Below are 18,735 nucleotides of genomic sequence, written 5' to 3'. Positions count from 1 at the left end.
TCTTTGTATTCATTGGGTTTAAAGTATAAATTCATTATAGTGTAATTAACCCAGATATGAAACGTGACACTAATCATGATTGCAGCATTAGTTGTTATTACGAGGCAAAAAATGCTTCTGTTTTGTTGTGGATGATTGTGTGTGTGTAAAAATCAAGATCAAGAATCTTGCGCTATTTTTTGTTTTGAATCTGCTCAACTTGTCTTTAGAATTTCATGAAATGCACTATTGTTGCCATCACAACGTAGGCCCAACCCCCCCCCTCCCATGCAGGTACGGTGCTCTCCATCCGTCGTACGAGAGCTTCCGTTTTTCATCTCATAATAGCAGAATACATTTGGGAATGTGAGAGGAGCAGCCATTAGGCCGATGTCATTTGCTGGCTTGTGACCCAGGCTTGTTTGTAGCCCCTCATCCCTCTGTATGTGAGCGGAGAAACAAAAGATCAGAGCTCCAGAGAGGAGCGGAGGCTTTTTGTGAGAATGAGGAAAGAAAAATCATGACGAGAAAACAGGTTAAAACAGTGACTGGCTCTGTGTAGGTCCTTCCTGGTACCCCATGGATCATGTGATTTCTGCTCTGTCTGCCACCTCAGCAGCAACAAGATGTTGTTGTTGTTTACATAAAAGATGCTCTGCTGGCTCCTGCAGTATTTAGTTTAGGAGCCATGTAAACTGGAATCTGGAAAAACATTTCATTGTCAATTAACGTAATTACTGTTAATTGGCAAGGAAATGTTTTAACAGTAATTAACAGTAATTACGTTAATTGACTGTAACTTTTTTAATTCTTTGTACATTTCTTACTATTTTTATTAATTGCAATATAATTATTTTGCTCGAAATGAACATAAAGTTCTTTTTCATTGATTCCATTGCAGCTGCTTGTCACTGTGTGACGTTAAAGCAGCGGAATTCCGGTAACAGTTCCGGTAACAGTTCACTCGGTCCTTTCAAACATGTTTAATTTTCACTAAACATGTGATTTTTCGTTGAAAACAAAGGGATAGACAGAGAATCTAAAAGGCAGATGAAATAGAATGAACAGATGATAAATTTATTAAACTCCTCCAGGTTTCAACTTCAGCACGCACAATAAATAATAAAAGCAGCTGGAATTCCAGGAACAGCTCAGTTGAACAAAGACTGATCCAGCCCAGATCAAAAATCTATAAAACAGACAAAGAAGTCAAATCTAAAAAAAAAAAAAAAAGCCAAATCAGTAGTGGATACATAAATAAAAAAGTCAATAAAAAAATGAATTTAGTATCATTAAACTGGAAGGGAGAGAGAGTTCAGTGACAAGAAAACAATCACAATAAAACAAGAAATCCCAAACTGCTGGGATCAGTTTGTGGGAAATCACAAAACCATGGCCAAAAATACAAAACCCAAAGATGTATTCATCAACACAGACAAGTAAAATAACAGATCAGGTTTTATGACGGAACATAGAAGAACTGTAAAGTCAGGGTGAAGCTATTTGTCCTAATGCGTTTCTCAAACTTGGCCTGAGGTTTTCATTTTGCTCTCAGTATTCTGAGGCTAGTGGCTTTCATGGAGCTCTGGGATCAAGGAGACGGAGCGTTGGAATGAGCTCGGCACCCATGCTGCAGCTGCTGCTGACTGTAATGCTGCATAGTGAGAGAGGCAGCAGGAATACTAATGGCTGCGGTGGAGCTCAGCATGAGCAAAGAGTAGCATAATGTGTTTGATGCTGCACACTTCCTCTATCTGTGGCCCATCTTAGAAACAAATATGCGTGTATTCTAGTTCCCTCACGCCCTGAGGTTTCCTGCTTGGCTTAATCGTGCTGCATGCACTGCTCCATTCACAATGCAAGCACAGCCTCACTGTCATTGCTGCTGCTTTTATACGTATTGGCTTTAATTTGCCTCAATCACTGAGTCTCATGTGTTTCTGCTGACTCTGCATTTTCTCCCTCTCATACCTCATCTTACAATAGTTGCTCGGCAACTATTTCCATGGAGTTTTCCTTGTCAACTTGAGCTTCCCTTCACCTGTTTGTGTCAGGAGTACCTGGTTTCATGGCTTCTGTTGTAGGTGCACGAGTGAAAAAACCTGCAGTATTCCCCCACAGTCTTTTACATGAGCACCTATTTTAAATATCAGTTAATGTCCGGTGCCGTTTCACTGTTTTCCAGCTTCATCAAGCGTGTCAGGTCAAACAAATGAGCGTGTTACTTGTGAAAGATCCCGTCGACTCCCATTATGGGAGACTCCCTCTCAGTCAACTAGTCTGTCCGTGTCCTGTAATGTGAGACGCCTGTCTGTGTTGCTGTCTGTAGGACCCATCACAACAAATCTGTCATCTTTTTAAAGACCGTTGGGCCTGCTGAGAGGAGAATTGAATTGGCGTTTGGGATTATCTCACCTGTCTTCTTGTTTCTTTCTGCGTGCGTCAGACTTCTTTTCATTCCCCTTTGTCAGAATTTAGATCGATCTACCTGTGCGTGGCAGTTATGCGTTTATGCATGAAGCATTACAGCAGCGTTGGTCTAGGAAATGAAAACACGCAACACTATGTGCTGTTCACAACGGTTGTCAGAGTTTTGCAAGTGTAACTTGTGTCTCCAGCCTCTGTCTGTCATCACCACCATGCTGGATTCTGTCAAATCATCCTAAAGTGCATGCAGTGACCCGGGCCTAAACCTCCTCCCCCGGCCCACCCTGAGGCCCCGGCAGGTAAATCAGGTCCCTCGCTCCTCTTTCCTTGGTGGTCCTTTCTTTGTCCTCTCTCATCTACCTGTTACATTCCTCCTCCCCTTCCAAAGTAATCTGTAATCCGTGTCGGAGAAGAGAAAACCTGACAGGTGTACAGACATAGAGAATTAAGCCCAACACAGTTATGTACAGATGAAGTTTATGTGAAGGAACTTTGCAGGAATTAAGCAAGAAAAACAAAAATGGTTCCAGTTGCAGCTGGTCCATCCAAAAATGTGTCTACTGGCTAAAGTTTTCAGTTGACTTTTCTAGGACTGTGTATGAAACCGTACCCTGCAGACAAACTTAAAAGAGTCCTGCACAATGCGGAACCATCCAGAAGCAGAGTGCACTATACTGAAAATAAAATGCTATCAGTCTTTGGGTGTCTTTAGACTTCACAGCCCGGAGGTCAGCACTCCACACATGCATGTAGCCGCAACACTGCAAAACATTTCTGCCCATTGTGTTGCTGTAAATGGTGTGGAACAAAGTGATGAGCAGACTGTGAGCTCCATTGGTGGGTCAGCTCTTCACGCTCCATTACCTGCGTGTTTGTGTGCCGCTGTGCTGTTTTTTTTGCCTCTCTTGCATGAGGGGCATCGTCTGCATCGCAGGATTAGGGCTCGATAAGGTAACCGTCTCTGTGAAATTATATAATTGATGCATTTGTGCGGATCTGTGCAGTGGTTTTTCATGGCTTGTGCACCCGGCCGTATGGGGTAGTGTGGCCGAGTGGTCTAAGGCGCTGGATTTAGGCTCCAGTCATTTCAATGGCGTGGGTTCAAATCCCACCACTGCCAGCAAGAATATCTTTATTTCTTGCAGGACTAATACATAAATGTCTTATCTTGATTTTTACTGACTCAACAAAAAAATGGAGACCACTACTCTAACATCATCGTGCACATGTAAGATGATTTTATAATAACATTGCTTGTTATTACATTTTTGACCGTCGCTGCATTCCTCTCTGATAAGAGCTACTTTTTCTTGGTGCTTTTGTGTTCGTGCTCACGCCTTTGTCCCATCCTGTCCTCGCTCCCTGGCATCCATCTGCCGATGATGACGCAGAGGAGAGCAGAGGAGTGAGGAAGGAGAGAGAGGGTAGAAAGGGTAACGGAACCGATTGCACTCCAGAATGCGTTGGAAAACGGCTAGAATAGATAGCATGAAATATAACTTTATTTTTTTGGATATTATTTAATGTGATTATTATTTAATATTTTTGGAAATATATTTAATGTTGTGTGAAATGTAAATAACTTCATCAGATAAAGTGAAAGCAAGGAAACGTTTGTGGGTAAACCGCACATCGCAGCCGACCTCAATCCTCAGCTGACCTCAGATGTATTTCTTATCCGATTCATCGGCTTAGATTGTGTTTTCCTGGGTTTGAGCCAGAACAGTGTCAGACACAAGGCCCTTATACTTGAGATCCGACCCTCTGAGAGGAACCTGTGTGGGTGAGAGAGACACTGCGTGGTACAAACCAGAGTCTGACTCACACTGTGAATGTATCCACAACCGTGACTGCCCATAGGAATGTTTGGACCCATTCACCAGTGCAGAAGCATGGAAACACACTCCGCCTGGCCCCGAACAGGAATCTGTGTGCTGAGTGTAGGTGTGCGAGTCTTACACTGTCTATTCAGGATTAAGTACCCAGTTGTCATAGAGATAGGAGGGAAGCGAGACGACCCCAACAACCCCCCGCTGATTCGGTGTGTGTGCGCAAGAGAGAGAGAGAGAGATGGGGAAGGCGGTGGGCGGGGGGGGGGGGGGGGGGGATGCTGGGAAACAGAGTTGCGCAGCAGCGACGGAGAGGCTGGCTTTCTGCTGCGACCAGTGCTTTCATCAGTAGCTCCGTTGTGTCGCTGCTGTTTCAAAAGGATTGCAGACGCTTCACACACACGAACAGTGCTGACCCGCACGCACACACACACACATGCTGCATCTCTGCGCGTGCACACAACACACGCACACAGCTGTCATGCTGCTGTGATATGTGAGTCAGATGAGACGGGGATCCGTGTGCATTGATTGGCGTGCACGCTTTGACTCACCCGCACTGTGACTTGATGCCCGGTTCCTCTACACAGCAGGCCTGACCAGGGTCCTCGGTGCCATGGTAAACAGCCCTGCTAGCAGACATTAGCCTCCTGGAGCTACCTTTCACAGTCTCACTAGAGGCGGGAGGTTTTTTCATCAGAGCAAGTTTTGTTGGAAGGTAAAGACGTTCGGTACTTGATGCGTATGAACATGAGAACTGGAGTTACTGACATCAGCATGCTGACAGTGTTGTTAGTGTTTCTTTAGTATCGTTTCTGATCTTTCCACCTCGATTAAGATGTGTGTGAGTGTGTGAGTGTTCCTTTTCACCTTCAGGCTGCTTGTGTTTTTATGAGAGTCTGTGTTTGTGTGTGTGCATTGATGCAGCTCTCCGGCTCTCAGCGTCTCCTCACTTCCTCCTGCTGGCTGTGTTCCCTCAGGCAGTGACTATGCATAAACAATAAATGTTTTTTTTATGTGTAGGTGTGTGTGTGTGTGTGTGTCAGGCATCTGCATTATCAAATTGTTTTCGGAGGAAAGCCTCAGACAGTAAACTCAGGATGCAATCAGCTGGAGAGACGATGCTCTCAACAGTGGCACGATGTTCCTCTTCTTTTTTCCATTCTCCAGTTTTTTTGTTTTAGGAAAAAAGCTGCTATACTACATTTTATAGAAAATGTTTGTGCTTTATTTAACAGCACACAATCCTAAACGCACAGGTGGAACTCAAAAATGAATGAAATATTAAAAGGTTGCAGAATCGTCTGCTCTCCCTTTAAATAATTTGAAGCACACAACACAAAAAACATCACATTTTCTTATTTAGATGACAAAATCTTTGCATATTAGAAGACTGAACGAGAGAATGTTTTCTGATGCTTAAAATGTTATTTCAACAAATAATGTCTGTTTGATTTGTTACTGATGAACATTCCAGTAGTCACTTAAGAATCAGAATGCTTTATCAATTCCAGAGGGACATTCTATCAGAAACATTGCTCCACTCAAAAAGACACAGCAATACGAAATTGACAGTATGTGCATTGTGCATTAATAGGAATAATAAACTATAATATTAAGAAATATATTGCCACAGGAAGGAAAGACCTTCCATGGCATTCAGTCTTTGACGGGGGCGGCCTCAGGCTCACCCCCACAACATCACCTGCCTTACGGATGAGTTTGTTGTTCGTAAACAGATGTTTTAACCTGCAGATTTTGCCAATTACTGATTAATCATGACTGTTCCCACTGAAACCTGAATATAGATGATTTATAAGCTTTTCAGTGTTTGCCTCAGGATCAGTCCAGGATGAACGCTTGTTCAGTAGCAGAATAAACCCAGCTTCCTCGTGATGAAGCGTGGCAGACCTTAACATGCAATCCGACAGCTTCTTTTTTCTAGTTATTGCTCTCGCTATGATGATTCGACATTTTTTATTGGATGACATAGTAATGAAGCAGTTAAGCAGCGCGTGGCTCAAGCTGTCACCAGAAGAAGAGAATACATGGTGTTGCTGCTGCCAGCTCAACTCAGAAACTGTTATCACATTACCGTTGTCTCGCAGGCCCCCGGTGGTTTCATTGTGTGCTTATGCTAATGTGTTAATCAAGTGCGGAATCTATTATTCATTATCTACGGTGTGTTCTGCGGTGCGTCTGCTCTCCCTTTGATGTCTCGTTCATTATCCGAGAGGAAGAGCGCGCCTGCCTGAGTCTTCCTCTGTCTGCACATTCAGGTCTGCAGATATTAGTACTTGATAGTACCTGATCTTCCCTGAAGCTGTAATAATAGTTTGGTCTGTATTAAAGTTTTTTTTTTTTAAATGGGCACTGTTGAGATGAACTTTTTGGATTTATTATTTGTGTTGTCTCATCTCATCTCATCAGGAAGAATGCAAGCAGATCATGGCACGGCAGAAATCTAACAGCCAGTCAGACTCACACGACGACGAGGTTTCTCCCCCACCGCCTAACCCCGTCGTCAAGGCCCGGCGCCGCAGGGGAGGGGTCAGCGCCGAGGTCTACACCGAAGAGGATGCCGTCAGCTACGTACGCAAGGTCAGCCTCGGGAGATGGATGCAGTCAGATGCATGCTGAACTCATGTTTAGTGTTCAGTACAGCGTCTACAATGTTAGGCTGGTTCTGGCAGCAAACCAACGCTACGATACTGCAGACAGTATTGTTTAGAGCTGAAGGGTAGGCATTCCTGTGTACTGTCACTGTTTTCTCAGTGTAACCAGTGAGCGGCTTCCAGATGTGTCCTTCATCCCGCAGCCATGTGTTCATTCCATAATTTAATGAAGCTGTGGGAAGGGATGGACTCTTTGCAAAATAATGGATTTCTTGACTCAAACACACAAAAACACACGCGCACAAACACACACCCTACGTTACCATGTTTGCTCAGTCGATCATAACATTCCATTAATTGCTGGGTTATGACTTAAGTCAGCAAAACCCGAGTCACCACTGGGCAATTAAACGGCTCTGTTTGTGTGTGTGTGTGTGTGTCAGGTGCGTGTGCACGCCCACATACCTTTGTGATGCCTCTGAAGTCTTCACCAGATGCTGCAGCCATGGCAACAGACCTGCCCCCATCTCCAGCCTCATTTTCCTCATTGTCTCTCACTATCTCACACACACACACACACACAATGGCTGATGCATGCAGGTTAGCCGTATATAAAAAATAAATAAAAGAGAAAAGTAAATTTGCATTGCATTAAGGTGAAACCACATCATTGCTTCAGCCTGAGAGTTGCCATGGTAACATGCACACATTGAGTTGGGGCCTAAGACATCTTCTGACATCATTTTCATTAACCCCAAACAGCCATGTTGCTGCATGAACCCCCTTAAAGAAAATACTAAGCAGGGCGCTGCTAATGCCCCAAAACCACCTCCAGTCGCCCCTTCCAGCCACCATATGACAGCTGGATGTCATTTCTTTGAATGTTGTTACAGAGGTTTTCAAAGAATTCCTTCTTCTTTCCTCAAAATCTGTTTCCAGACACTTTCTCATTCTGTCGTCCGTGATAGCCAAACTGGAAGGTTAAAAATGTTGTACTTGTTCATTTTATATGTGATGTGGTCATGTGTGTATCTACATGCCACATGGTCGTCTTCATGTGGAGACATCTGCTGCTGTAATGTAATTACAGCCTATCCCCTCTTCTGCCCCACCACCAGAGACAAAACACACACACACACACCTCCTTTTTCTAGATATTCTGCATGAAAAGGGTTTTATTCAGTCGTATTGCCCCTTCTCTTTTTGCATCTCATACTTTGTCGTGAGTAGAGCTTGAGTTCTATTCAGGGATACATACCCCAAGCTTTGTTGCGGGTTGCTCACTTTGCCAAACCCTTTCCCGCAGATAAACACACACACACACACCAATCTGGGACATGAAAATGCATGTTTTATGAATGAGTTCAGGCTTCTTGTGAAATCTTTATGCCTGTGTGACATTTTGAGTGTAATCTCTGAACAGATGGGCTTTCCCAAAATACACAGAGACACATGTGCGGGATATTCCTTTTAAAGTCTGCCAATATGCTGCTCTTTAATTACTCAATTTAGACTCTTTGAAGTTGGGACTATTATGTGTTTGTGCTGGTTTGTTTCATGTGTCCACCTGCAGAGTGTTTTTGCAGTTCACTTGACTGTAATGGGTATTTCTGCTTATTCCCAGGTGATCCCAAAGGACTACAAGACTATGACTGCCTTGGCAAAGGCCATCTCCAAGAACGTTCTGTTTGCTCACCTTGATGACAATGAGAGAAGGTAAGCCTTTTGCGAACCAGCTCAGTTCTTTGATACGTTTCCAGTGAAATGCCGGTGATCCAAATGTGTGTGTGCTTGAAAGGTGGTAGATTCATGAACAGGCTTTTTTTTCTTCTCCTGTTGAGTGTAATGCCCCTGTGGCCACTATGTGCCAGTGTTGCTTTGTTTGGGAGAATGTCAAGCCTGCAGAGACAGCAGTGAAAAGGAGGGGTGGATGTGGATATATGTCAGAAGAGAAGGGGGGGGGTTGCAGCAAAAGATGGGTAAGGGGCCATGTGTGTGTTGCATTATGCTATGTTGTTGGTTGTCATGGTAACTGGGGTGTATATCAGTATCCTATTGTGTATTCAGATATGGGTGGTGGTGCGCAGAAATCAACGATTTTCCATAGTTGTCGCAGAGAGAGCGACGCCAATTTGTTTCATTCCCCTCCCTTTTTCTTACCATCTGCTCTTATTCACATGGCTCTTTCACATTCCTCGTCTCTTCACCCATCCTCTCTACATCTGTCGCACATCTCCAGTGATGATTACGTCTGGCTCTGACACGGGAGGGTGGGCGTTGTGGGAAAAGGGTCTCAGGTGGCTGGTGGGCCCGTCCTGCCAGCCGGAATAGTGTTTCATTGGCGAGGAGAATCCATTATGCCCCATGGAGACGAAAACAGAGGAGTTTCCTGTTGGCTAAAGGTTTGACGGACCAAACCCAAAACGCACTCTTACCAGTCTTTGGTCAGCTGACTGCGTGCCGCGTTCCGTCGCCACAGGCTGGCAGGCCTCTGACTGCACATTAGTACCTCTGAAACTGCCCTGAGCAACATAGGATGGATCTCGACGGTGCAACAAAACGTGTACTTGGGTGGCTCCCGTGGAGGGTTGCGGAAATATCACAAAATATATGGCAGTTGACCATAACCCATCGCGCATGTCATCAGAAATTGAAGCCATGCATGATGTATAATGTATTTGACTGGTCATGAGTGCCATGCCAATAGGAAGTAGCTGTTGAGCCAGTAGCGCTGAAGGCTCTTAGACCATGTCTGATTTGCTAGATTGTGCAGGGAAATGGCAGTTGGTTGGCTGTGTCTTTTGCTAACGCTCTACTCATCTGTCTCCGTCACTCTTGCAGTCTCCCTTGCTGTCTTCTGTTCTTTCTCATTTTATGTTTCCAGCAGATGATTCTAGTTGGCCGGCTGGCCGGTGGCTTGGTTTGCGTTGCAGTTGTCACGCTTGCAGCCTGTAACGATAGAAGCGTATTGATGTGTGGTAAATGGAGTGCTTCATCTTTAATGAAGACATGAACACGGCCACCTGCTGACCTTTGCGTGCTTATGGTACAACATCTTACTCATGAGGATTTTAACAGAACTTTGCCTGAGAGAATATGCAACTTCGATTTGCGCTCATCTCTGCATTTAGTACAGCGATGGCGATCTTCCATAGAAACTTATATCTACATTAATACAGGCAAAGAAAACATTAAACACACAACTAGACAGGGACTCAATAACTGTTTATATTTTTGATTTTGTCGACGCCTTCTGTTATTGGTATCAGTGAAGAACATTGGCTCCAAGCACTGACAAACAGGAACAGATGGAGTCTCTCTCCGGCTCTCACTTTCTCCGCTTTATCGCTCTTCTCTTGTTTTGAAAACAGCCGGTCATTTGAGCTATTAAGACACTCCTGCTCACGTGGTCTTCTTGAGTGAGAAGGCTGCGATATTTGACCAGTGCTCTGTGTGGGACTTTGATTGACACCAAGGTTGATGGGTCAGTGCCGTTACATGCATGACCAGCTTCGGATGAGTTTCTCTTTACTATTGGCATCAGATTGTTTTTCTACAATAATTAGTTTGGCGCATTCACAAAAGACTATTTATGTTGTTTGAGACCCAATAAAAACATTTAGAGGGCTTATAGCTTAGCTGTACGTGCCAAGGAAACATTTTCTGTGATTAGACACTTGGCAGTTCTGTAAGCCAACCAACGCATGATTTATTCCTCCATTAAGACAAAATTATTCTACCATCCCATTTAGTAATGATCGAGATAATGGAGCCCTCTGTGTTTCTCCACTCCCTCTAATGTTCTCCATTACTTCTCATAACTTTTATCTCTCTATTATCGTACATTCTCTCTCCCTGCATCATTTATCTTCTCTTCTTCAGTTACAGTACTTATCTTGACCAGCAACGCAGGGAGACTGTACCGAGAGATCTGACCTCTCTTTCTGTAACTTGCTCTACTTTCTCTTTCTCTGGTGTGTTGTTAATCAGGGCAGCACTTGTTAGCAAAAAAAAGGTTCAAGTCTTCGCCTGTGGCCTGTTTGTGTAGACTTCTATTTAAGGTTTGACTATCCTTCAAACCATAAACAGAAGTCCAGTTGCATCTGATTCAATCTTTGAGGGTTGCCGACCTTGAAGGAGGAGAAGCATTTCTTTCGGTGTGGTGTTTGCATGTCCTTGCTCCGAATTCCTCCCACTGTTCAAAAACATGAATATAGGTGAATATTCCCCTCAGATGTTAAATGAATTATGTTTTTCCTGTCTCCTGGACCATGCAAAAGATAACTAGTGATAAGGGCTGAATGGATTTACTAACAAACTAATTTTTTAGTCGCAAATGCAGAGCAAAATTTGATATCCTCCCTGTAAACTACATAAATGCTGGTGATGATAGCCGCTGAAAAGGGCTAAATTGTGCAGGGGTTTAGGAAAACAAACATGGTTAACGCCTGTGCATGCAGAAGGGAAGGGCAAACACATTTTATAACCAGCCGCACAAATACCACCACCACTACAAAGGATGACAAAGGATTAGAATATCATGAGAAACACACACACACACACACAGAACATTCTCAAGAATGCATGTCAGACCGTTCCCATTGAGGCTGCTCCAGCTGGGAGCGCAAAGTCTTTGATTAACACTTCATTCCATATGTCAAACTTCATGGCCTCAAGTCTCGTAGCTCCACCAACCATGTGTGCATGTGTGTGTGTGTGTGTGTGTGTGTGTGTTTCCTTTCAGATGATGTGTGTATTCCATCTTTCTTCAGCTGCCTGAGAATTAAACTTTAACAAATGTTTTCTTTACAGAGGTTAACAAGATTGTTTTTGTTACCAAAAAGTTAGAGTTAGTGGAGAAGTTATAGGAATAGAGATATTAAAAAACAAATATTCAGATTTACCCTTTAGGACACACTTGTGTATAACACTAATATTTTATGCATATACACAAAAAGCTATGCTTGCCAGGGGTCCACACTGTGATGGAGTTGTTTTTACGGTACCGACAGGTGTTCTGCCTGATTGTCTCTTGACCTTGGTTGGTTTCTAAACGGACTCCTGTGCCTCTGCCATGGTGTGGCTACCGGCGGTTTGCAGGGCGGATCATTCTCCCTGCCGTCCATTAGTGGCCATAATGACCTCATTTCAGTATACCCAAATAAAAAGCCACACAATCACACAAGATAAGATGAGAACAGGTGTTAGATTTCACTCAACCGCCTGTGTCGCTACCGTAACAATACAGTAAGTAGTTCTTACTATATTGACTGAAACTATTATCTCTCTACCTGGATGTCTGTTTCAGCTGCGTAACTGCACTCAGATGATAGTTTTTCGATTTGAAGTTTAGATAAAAAAAATGTCGGGATTGTTAACAGAAGTAATCAGTTCAGGCTGGTTTGTACCAATTTGGATATCAAACAGTCAAGTTTACAGGCTTGTGCGTGATGCATGCATGCACACCGCCTGTTTGCCCAGCTGCACCCTCAGATGATATTTGCCAGCCTCCCCACCACGTCCTCTTGTTAAATGCCCATTGAGAATTAATTTTTTCATATGGTCAACACAGGCTATCGCCTGTTCAAACATATATTCTCTCAGTTCCTACTGTAATAATGCTTCTTATCTGACTTCCTACTAAGCGATATGAAATTAGACTTCTGATAACAGCAAGCCTGTGCTGTGTTGGTCTGTTTTGTCTGTCTCTAGGCACACCTGGTTGAATGACCTCAGTGATTTCCAGTTTTGTTAATTTGTGAGTATAACAATGAAGAGAAAGCAAGGAAGTGCCTTTTGAGCGATTGCTTTAGATCGCTTGTAGAGAGGGATCAATCATAGAACACCACAGATAAGTCATTGATTAGAGAACAACACATAGATAGAAAAAAACCGTATATGTGCACCAGATTTTCCAATCCTGTCCATTTTCATTAGTGCAATGCCCTCATGCAACAAAACTGTCCTGGAGAAGTTACAGACACAAGAATCCCTGCTCTCTTTAAAACCACATCAACAGTCTGGCAAGCATTAGGAAATCCTGTTTATTCCACTCATACAGCTGCCATGGCAAAGTTTGCATGATTCTAAAATAGCTAACAGCCTATCTGCTCAGGAACAAATTGCAACTCTAGGAAATACAGTACTTTATCTTTTATATGCAGAGGAAAACTCCAGAACTAAATATATAGAGTATCATTTGGTAATTATAACAGTTTGGAGTTTGCAGTTAAAATGTTAAAGCAATGGGTAAAATGAGGGAAAGGATTCTAAAGAGATGGCGCTTACCTCATCCGTCCTGCTTTAATCCCCTAATTAACAAGCAGAGTAATGAGTTGATGAAGTGACTGATTAGGTGACCTTTGACTCCTAAACCCTGACCTCTGCACCTTCCCTACTTAGCCCTGTCGATGGACGTGGAACATCTTTAGTGTACCGGCACTCTTTGTCTCCATATTTATATTTGTGTGTCGAGGACGTGCACAAAAAAAAGCAAATAAATCAGCAAATGACATCAAACTTAGATAAAGAAACAAAAACAAAGCGAAAGACTAAAACTGTGTTCCAGAGGAAGTTTATTTAAGGCCCGTGTGAAGTTAAAAACAACAACAAAGAGGATGCAACGTGAGCTGGAGCTCTGTGCAGCTGTATCAGATGAACGCGGCATCATTTTATGTGAACGCTCGTTCATTTCATTCAGACTCCACGTCCAATAGATGAGGAACTTGATCTCTGTGCTGCGACGGACGAGTTCATATTCCAACACTGATACTACACTGATCTTCATCTTCATCAATATCACAGTCACCCTTAAAATGTGTTCTTACCACACACCCCTAGGGGGTGTTTCTTTTCTTTTTTTTTTTTTTTTACCTCACAGAGATAATACGGATATTAAAATCTCTTGACTCGCTGCTTCTGCGACTCATGAACACGAATCCTTCTTCTGGACACAAATATTTACACACAAACAAGCAACAACAATTGATTTAAGGCGCCCACTTGCAGACTGTCCTTCCTGACAGTAGTATCATTGAAACGGGATGTTGCACACACGGTTGTGGATGGGCCGTTTGTTCTTGCAATATTGGAACAGCGATCATAAGATGTCTCTTTATTCTCTTTATTATTATTCATCATGTGGTTTTTTTAATCGTTTCTCTGTGTGGTCAGGCAGAGGCCTTGTGAGGATGTTTGTCCCTGACAGTGTGGGATTTTTGTCTTTATAAGATGCTATGCAACAACAGCATGGACAAATTAGCAGCGTTCTGGTCTGTGTTGTTGAGTCTATTTGTTTGCACGACTGTTTGCATTTCCTGTCACACTGATGGACTGTCTGTGTGTGTTCTCGGCCTGCTGGTGGTCTTCTCGCCTCCTTTTTGTAAAAACCGCTACCTTCCGTATCGTCTTCTCTTTCTGCCTCTCTCAGTCATGCAGCGGTTCATTCACATCTACATCCACGCTTAAATCCAGTCCCTCCCCCCCACGTTCATGCGTGATCTCCCTTCTCTCACCCATGCATGGTTTTGTGCCGCTGCCACAATGCCAGGGGCCAGGAGATGAGGTCACTCTCCACAGGAGAGCTGCAGGCCTGACTGAGCCTCGACCATCCCCTCAACCACCCAGCACACAGAGGACTAAATGCCCGGCCGCCTCACCTCCCCCCAGCGATACATCTTTTCCTCAGCCCACATGACTTCACCTCTGTAACAATACTCCTCTCACAGCGCACAGACAAATGCAGAACTCAGAAGAATAGACAATACACATATGCACAGTTGCACAGACAACTGCACAAATATCTGGAAACTTTTGTCCTCTCTCATACCCTCTGCTGCCTCTTCCGCCCCCCCCGTCATCTTCCTCCATCCTTCACTCGAGTACTTTTCTTCATGCAGAAAATAGTGCGTATCAAATAATTTCCTTCATCTAAATGTGACCTAGTGGCTGTGTGGAGTAGTTTTCCAGCAAGCTGTGATCAAACCCTGCGTCTTCTGCTGCTTGCGCCGTCAAGGAATGAGCGTTTCGGAGTTACGGCGCAACGAATCACCTCAATCTCACCTTGGCAGCTCTTAAAAAAAATAACTGAGAAACACTGAGACGGTGAAAGTGAAAGAGAGAAAAGATTTTCATTGAGCCGAAATGTGTTCTTTCACGTCATAGAGAGCGTTGCGTTTCATTTCTTGTTGATGAATGTGTGAATGTCTGCACGTGAGCATGACAGTGTTTGCCCCTGCTGTGAGGACATGAAGTTCCTGCAAGCCTCCATTGCCTTTATAACTCAGGCAAAGCAGAACCCACATTCTGCCGACCACATATTTGCAGAGGAGCCCAGCGCCCTACAGACGAGCCCGAGTCGGCCTCCTATTGTATACATCCCCTCTGCTTTGTCTATGCGACTGTGATAGGTTCCAGTGCACAGTCACAGGCAACCAGCTTGTTGGAAGCGTGTTAATTCTCCCATGACCTCCTTGTCGGTTTGTGGGTATCATCCTTTTTAAGAATTTTATTTATACTAGAGGTGCTCAGCCCATGTCTGTAAAGATATGAAGAGCTTATGCTAGAATTGAGGCTGTCATTTTAGGTTTTGTCTACAGCTAGAACCTCAAGGGTAAAACGACTCTGAAAGAATCCATCTTCGCCCATTTGTGATAATGCTTGAGAGACACTGATGTTGGGTGTGAGAGGTAAGGCGTGTGTGACGCTGGAGTTTGGTGCATATGTTAATGTGGCTGCCAGTTCAGGTGTGTGTTTCTAGTTCACTCGATTCATGTGACTGTGTGTAGTATATGGTAAGAAGGAGTGATGGTGAGATGAAGCCTCATGAGCAGGGGTCCCCAAACTACGGCCCGCCTGGCCTGAACAGTACCAGATACTTTTTTTCTGTGACAAACCCGGAATGAGTTATTTGGTTATTATTTGTTTTATTAACAGTGTTATTATTTATTTCCTGACTTTTTTTTCTGTGAAGAACGGGTTATTTGGTTATGTGTGGCTGCCTGGAAAACAATAAATGTTTAGGCACGCCTGCGATCATCAGAGAAGGGAAAAGTTCTGTGTTCCTCACAGGAAAAAGTTTGGGGACCCCCTGCCTTACATCATTCAAATGTCAGCTCTTGAATGTCAACTATTCGTCTCCCCTCCATGCACCCGGCGCACCTATCCCCTATTGCCCAGAGCGCTGCTTGATGAGGTTCACACACAGGCGCTTGAGTACAGCGTACAGATTTAGTCGTGAGTATTTCTACAGTGTCCTTCACTTTTCTCCGTCATCCGCTCATCCTTCCCTCCCTCTTCCTCAGGCTCTGGGGCATTTTCTGTCTGTCTGCAGTCCAGTGTGCACTGTGTTCTGTTGTGTAAACTCCTCTCAGGTTTAAACCCCGACAGAAGACAATTTGTGTCCCGGTCAGCTTCTCAAATACTTATCTTGCTCTTGCACTTTTCCTTTGCAGGATAGGAATGAGGGCGGGAAGGAAGGAGGGATGTGAAAGAGAGTGGAGGAAATACATGCCCGCGGGACAGCGGCATGTCTTGTGATGTTTAGCAATGTGGCAGGGTGTGTGTGTGTGTGTGTGTTTGAGAGAGAGCGGTCGAGAGAGAAATACAAAATGTATGCCGTTGTTTCATCTTTACATAATATATTCATGTGAATAGAATAAACTAACTCCTTTCTCTCTGTGGAAGAGAGGAGGAGCATGTCTCGCTCTATCTGTCACCCTCTCTCTCTCTGTCTCATTCTCTTATTTCAGTGACATGTCCTGTAGACACGTCGGAGCGGTAGAAGCTTAGCCCTGTCAGCACCTGATCCTCCCTGACCCTCTCTCTTTAAGAGGAGGAAGAACTCACTCCTTCCTCGGCCCGGGGGCAACAAGCCACAGAGGAAAGCAGGCAGCAGGAATGAAAATGTGATCTCGAAAACGGAAAAAAAATACGTTTGAAGCAAACGTAGTCAACAGCATGGCAGCCTCATGTAACGAAGGAATAAAGGGAGAGGAATGCATGGGAGAGACTGCAGGGTCGGACATGTTTGTGATGTTTCAAGGCTGACATCACGGCTGCTTCAGCAGGTGGAGTGTGTTGGATCACCAGGTTGGGCTGTGAAACAGCCACGTCACGCCACGTACAAACCGCCGTCTGGAAAGAGGGCAACCTTCATGCAGGTTACTACAAGATTTAAATAGGAAATAAAGAAAACGTACACCCCCAAACCCAGTTTACTGTTTTATCAGCACGCTGTTCTCTGCAGCATATAATCCCATTCTTTTGAACATCAGCGATTCTGATGCGTCAGGTGTTTACCCACAAGACACTGTGAACGCTCTCCTTTCGTCTCACATCCTTCCATTAACCGCTCCCTCAGACTGGTCCTTTCTTCCATTGCCATGCACCTCTGCCTCTCACCTCCCCGAGGCCAACCCGAGAATGTGTAAATGTGTGTGTGTGTGCCGGAAGGCTTTGTTCCAATGCGGTAGTCAAAGCAGGATAATCTTTCAGCGTGTACAATGAATCATTATCACTGATGTGTGTGTGTGTGTGTGTGTTTACTTACTTATGTACAAGTGAGTATAATAAACAAGGTGTTTATTAGGTGTAAGCTGTCTGGCCTTCTTTAACTGGCGTCAGTGAAATCTCTCTTTTTTCCAGTGTCGCTGTCTATTTTTGCTTTTTCTATTTCTGCCTCTTTACCTCTAAGGGAATACTCCCTAGTCCATTCTTCCCGTTGCCACGCCAGCAACACAACTGTGTGAGAAAAGCAGCAGTACTGAGTGCGGCCATGATGAGGAGGACGAGGAGGCAATAATAGCATATCGCCCGCTCATGAAGTTGGCATCGGCAGGCTAGCAGGGTCCAAGGTGACGGTGCAAGTTCAGTTGTGGTTCAGTCTGATATTTTATCTGAGGACTGCTTCAATTAGGCTCAAAGGTTTACGGAAAGCTACTGTGTCAGTTAGTCTTTCCTCCACATCAGGCATTCCTCTCTGCAAAGCGTTGATATGCGTCGCCGTCAGTGTTTGTTTGTGTTGGAGACGCAGCTGTAAAGTATATTTCACGCCCCGGCCTTAGACTTTGTTCCAACTGAGAGAAAATCAGATCTTCTTACTTCTTCAAATGGGACGGAAGTGCTGCTTTCTCTGTGACCTTTGATTCTGATTCTCCAGCTGGGAAAAGAAAAACTGTTGTTCAAAATTAGTGTCTGAATGGATTTCAGCCAAGAAGCTGTGTGTGTGCAGTCGCAGAATTATGCTTCATTTTATCTCAACAACCGGTTGAGTTTAAATAGGCGGTAATAGAGGGCTTGGGAGTTCGTAGACATGAGATCATTGGATAAACACTCCCCGACGTTTGCTGACTATCAGCTGAATCAGCTCTCCACACATCACAAATCCTACAGGGTGACTTTTGCATTTGATCACAGTGTTCCTGTTTCAGACCAATAGATGCTGCACTTTTTTGATTTTATATATCCATGTTGTGTCTCTCAGGTTGTCTGATCGTCGGGGTCTACGTAAATGACCCTGCTAGCTTCATCGGGTTTTAGCAGCAGACTGCAGGTCACACAGATCTCTGGCCTGGCCCTCGGGTGCTTCGACACTGTAACTACATTTTCAGGCGACAGGATGCATGCAGGTTTAACACCCCCTTATAAACCCTCCAGGTCCAGGTGTGTGCGTTTAACACAGTGTGCTCCCTGCTCTCCGTTCGTGCTAAATAAAACTTAATGCATTTAATCACACGGCTTGCTTTAACTAGGTCTCTGTCGACCTCCACGTATGTCGACGCCAGCTCCCCTTCAATCTTTGAGCATGAACTATCAGTGAGAAGCGTTATTAAATACTCTGTCCTAAAACTCCTATGGCAGGCCGACTCAAACTGAACCTACTCGGG

At 44.2% G+C, this 18,735-nt stretch overlaps 1 protein-coding gene and 1 non-coding gene across 2 annotated transcripts in view; both read left to right on the top strand.

The window, feature by feature from the left end:
• The window catches only part of prkar1b (protein kinase, cAMP-dependent, regulatory, type I, beta), a 41,043-nt gene that overhangs the window by 195 nt on the left and 22,113 nt on the right, over positions 1-18,735 (top strand). The window contains exons 2-3 of the mRNA XM_068750133.1: positions 6,666-6,836; positions 8,475-8,566. Coding sequence (XP_068606234.1) covers positions 6,666-6,836; positions 8,475-8,566 — 263 coding nt within the window. The remainder of the gene's footprint in view (positions 1-6,665; positions 6,837-8,474; positions 8,567-18,735) is intronic.
• Positions 3,445-3,526, top strand: trnal-uag (transfer RNA leucine (anticodon UAG)). Its single transcript has one exon. It is a non-coding gene; the product is annotated as a tRNA-Leu (tRNA).

Source organism: Brachionichthys hirsutus, chromosome 16 (genome assembly GCF_040956055.1).
Source record: "Brachionichthys hirsutus isolate HB-005 chromosome 16, CSIRO-AGI_Bhir_v1, whole genome shotgun sequence".
NCBI lineage: Eukaryota > Metazoa > Chordata > Actinopteri > Lophiiformes > Brachionichthyidae > Brachionichthys > Brachionichthys hirsutus.
Note: the sequence above shows the minus strand (reverse complement) of the source record. Positions and strands in the feature narration are given on the sequence as shown.